The 1,502-nt window shown below is 40.7% G+C and overlaps 1 protein-coding gene across 1 annotated transcript in view; it reads right to left on the reverse strand. All coding sequences in view use genetic code 11, as the record gives it.

Moving 5' to 3' along the window:
• Window positions 1-1,275, reverse strand: part of EGR_06551 (hypothetical protein) — a gene marked incomplete at both ends in the record, with an annotated part of 4,658 nt that extends 3,383 nt beyond the window's left edge. The window contains 3 exons of the mRNA XM_024495800.1: window positions 780-865; window positions 977-1,164; window positions 1,268-1,275. Of these exons, the coding sequence (XP_024349760.1) occupies window positions 780-865; window positions 977-1,164; window positions 1,268-1,275 (282 nt within the window). The remainder of the gene's footprint in view (window positions 1-779; window positions 866-976; window positions 1,165-1,267) is intronic.
• Between the last annotated feature and the right edge of the window lie 227 nt (window positions 1,276-1,502).

Below are 1,502 nucleotides of genomic sequence, written 5' to 3' on the forward strand. Positions count from 1 at the left end.
GCCTTTTCTGTTTGGAAGAATACCGCCTCTGCTAGGACCTGGTGTTTGGGTGCCCACATGTGGTCCGACTCTGCCGAGTCCCCAGTTCGAGTAATCAGGGACGATGGCTTCATTACCAAAGCCCTTATTCATTGATAGACAGGAGTGAGCCGAGGATTGGGTGTGTGCGTACAGGATGGAAGACAGATTAATGGAGAGTGCCGGAAATAAGGCTACACACAGTCTCCCGTAATTATGGCATTTATTTGGCCTTGACCTTACAGTGATCACTTTCACACTCCAGATCTGTCTGCAAGTGCTGTCGACCAGGCAGTAGGGACTGGTCGATGGTGTGACTTTCTAGAACATTTGAGAATAAGTCACAGAAAGTAAAACTGCTAGAGCATCGAGACAGGAACGTCCTCTGTGGCTGTGGACACGTTCAGCAACACACACTCATATTTTAACCTATTAATCCGTTTGAATTTCGTAGTTTGACCAATTTCACATTTGCTGGATTTTGAAAAAATTCAATCGTGCAAAAAATAAGGAAAAAATCCATCACCACATAGTACCCTGTACCAACATGACGTGAGAAAGTAAAGCACCATTAAAAATCGGTGTTTAATGAATAAAATTTGAAATTCTTAACTAAAAGCGGTGTACCTCATAGGAGGTGCCTCAGAAAATCAGAATATTATTGTGGCAAGTGCGATTGTTTTGAAGGTTTCAAGAAGTTGTTACAAAGTATAAAACAGGCAAATTTAAATGTCAAGTACAACAGAAGGTCATTTTCCTACCCCAACATTGTACAGGAAATACATGGGAGGGCTAGATTTTCCAATCGGTTGAGTAATCACACGAGAACCCAACAGTTCAGGGTCGCCTTTTGGTGGAAACAAAGAACCAAAATACAGCATAGAACGCATTTAAATAAATGGGATAAACGTTGGATATAAAAAGGAAATGTATAATATGGACGCTGTTCTTTGTTTACCCAATGCAAAATTGACCAGCAAGATGACTAGGCAGAACGTTGAAGTCAACATGTCTGAAATAGCATTAGAGAGGGCGGCGCTGTTTGCTCCGTCTCTATCTGGTGAGATGTCCAATTTGATTAGCTGACGAGGGGAAGTGTCCTTGAGATTAATTACTTCGAACAAAACATTGTCCAAAAATGATGTGCTAATCAAAGGTAGTTTGGCTGCATCACTGCAGGCCTATTTGACGATTGGTAAAATGTCAGCATCCTGTATAAAAGAAGAAGGTATCAATTCCTTTAGCTTACTCAGTCATGTAGCCTCCAAAAATGTTCACGTTTCTTTCTTTAGGTGTTGCCAAAACAGTCGCATCTCCATCACTTTTTAAGCAGAATTCGCAGAACACAAATATGACAATCACACGTTTTGAGAAGTAGGAAGTGTGACTTTCTTCTGCGTGCACATTTCATGTTGCAAAATGTTTACATTTAGACACCTGCAAGGACTGAAAGCAGTATTTTAACAACGAGAAATCTAATTTCG

The sequence above is a fragment of the Echinococcus granulosus genome (assembly GCF_000524195.1).
Source record: "Echinococcus granulosus chromosome Unknown EG_S00059, whole genome shotgun sequence".
NCBI lineage: Eukaryota > Metazoa > Platyhelminthes > Cestoda > Cyclophyllidea > Taeniidae > Echinococcus > Echinococcus granulosus.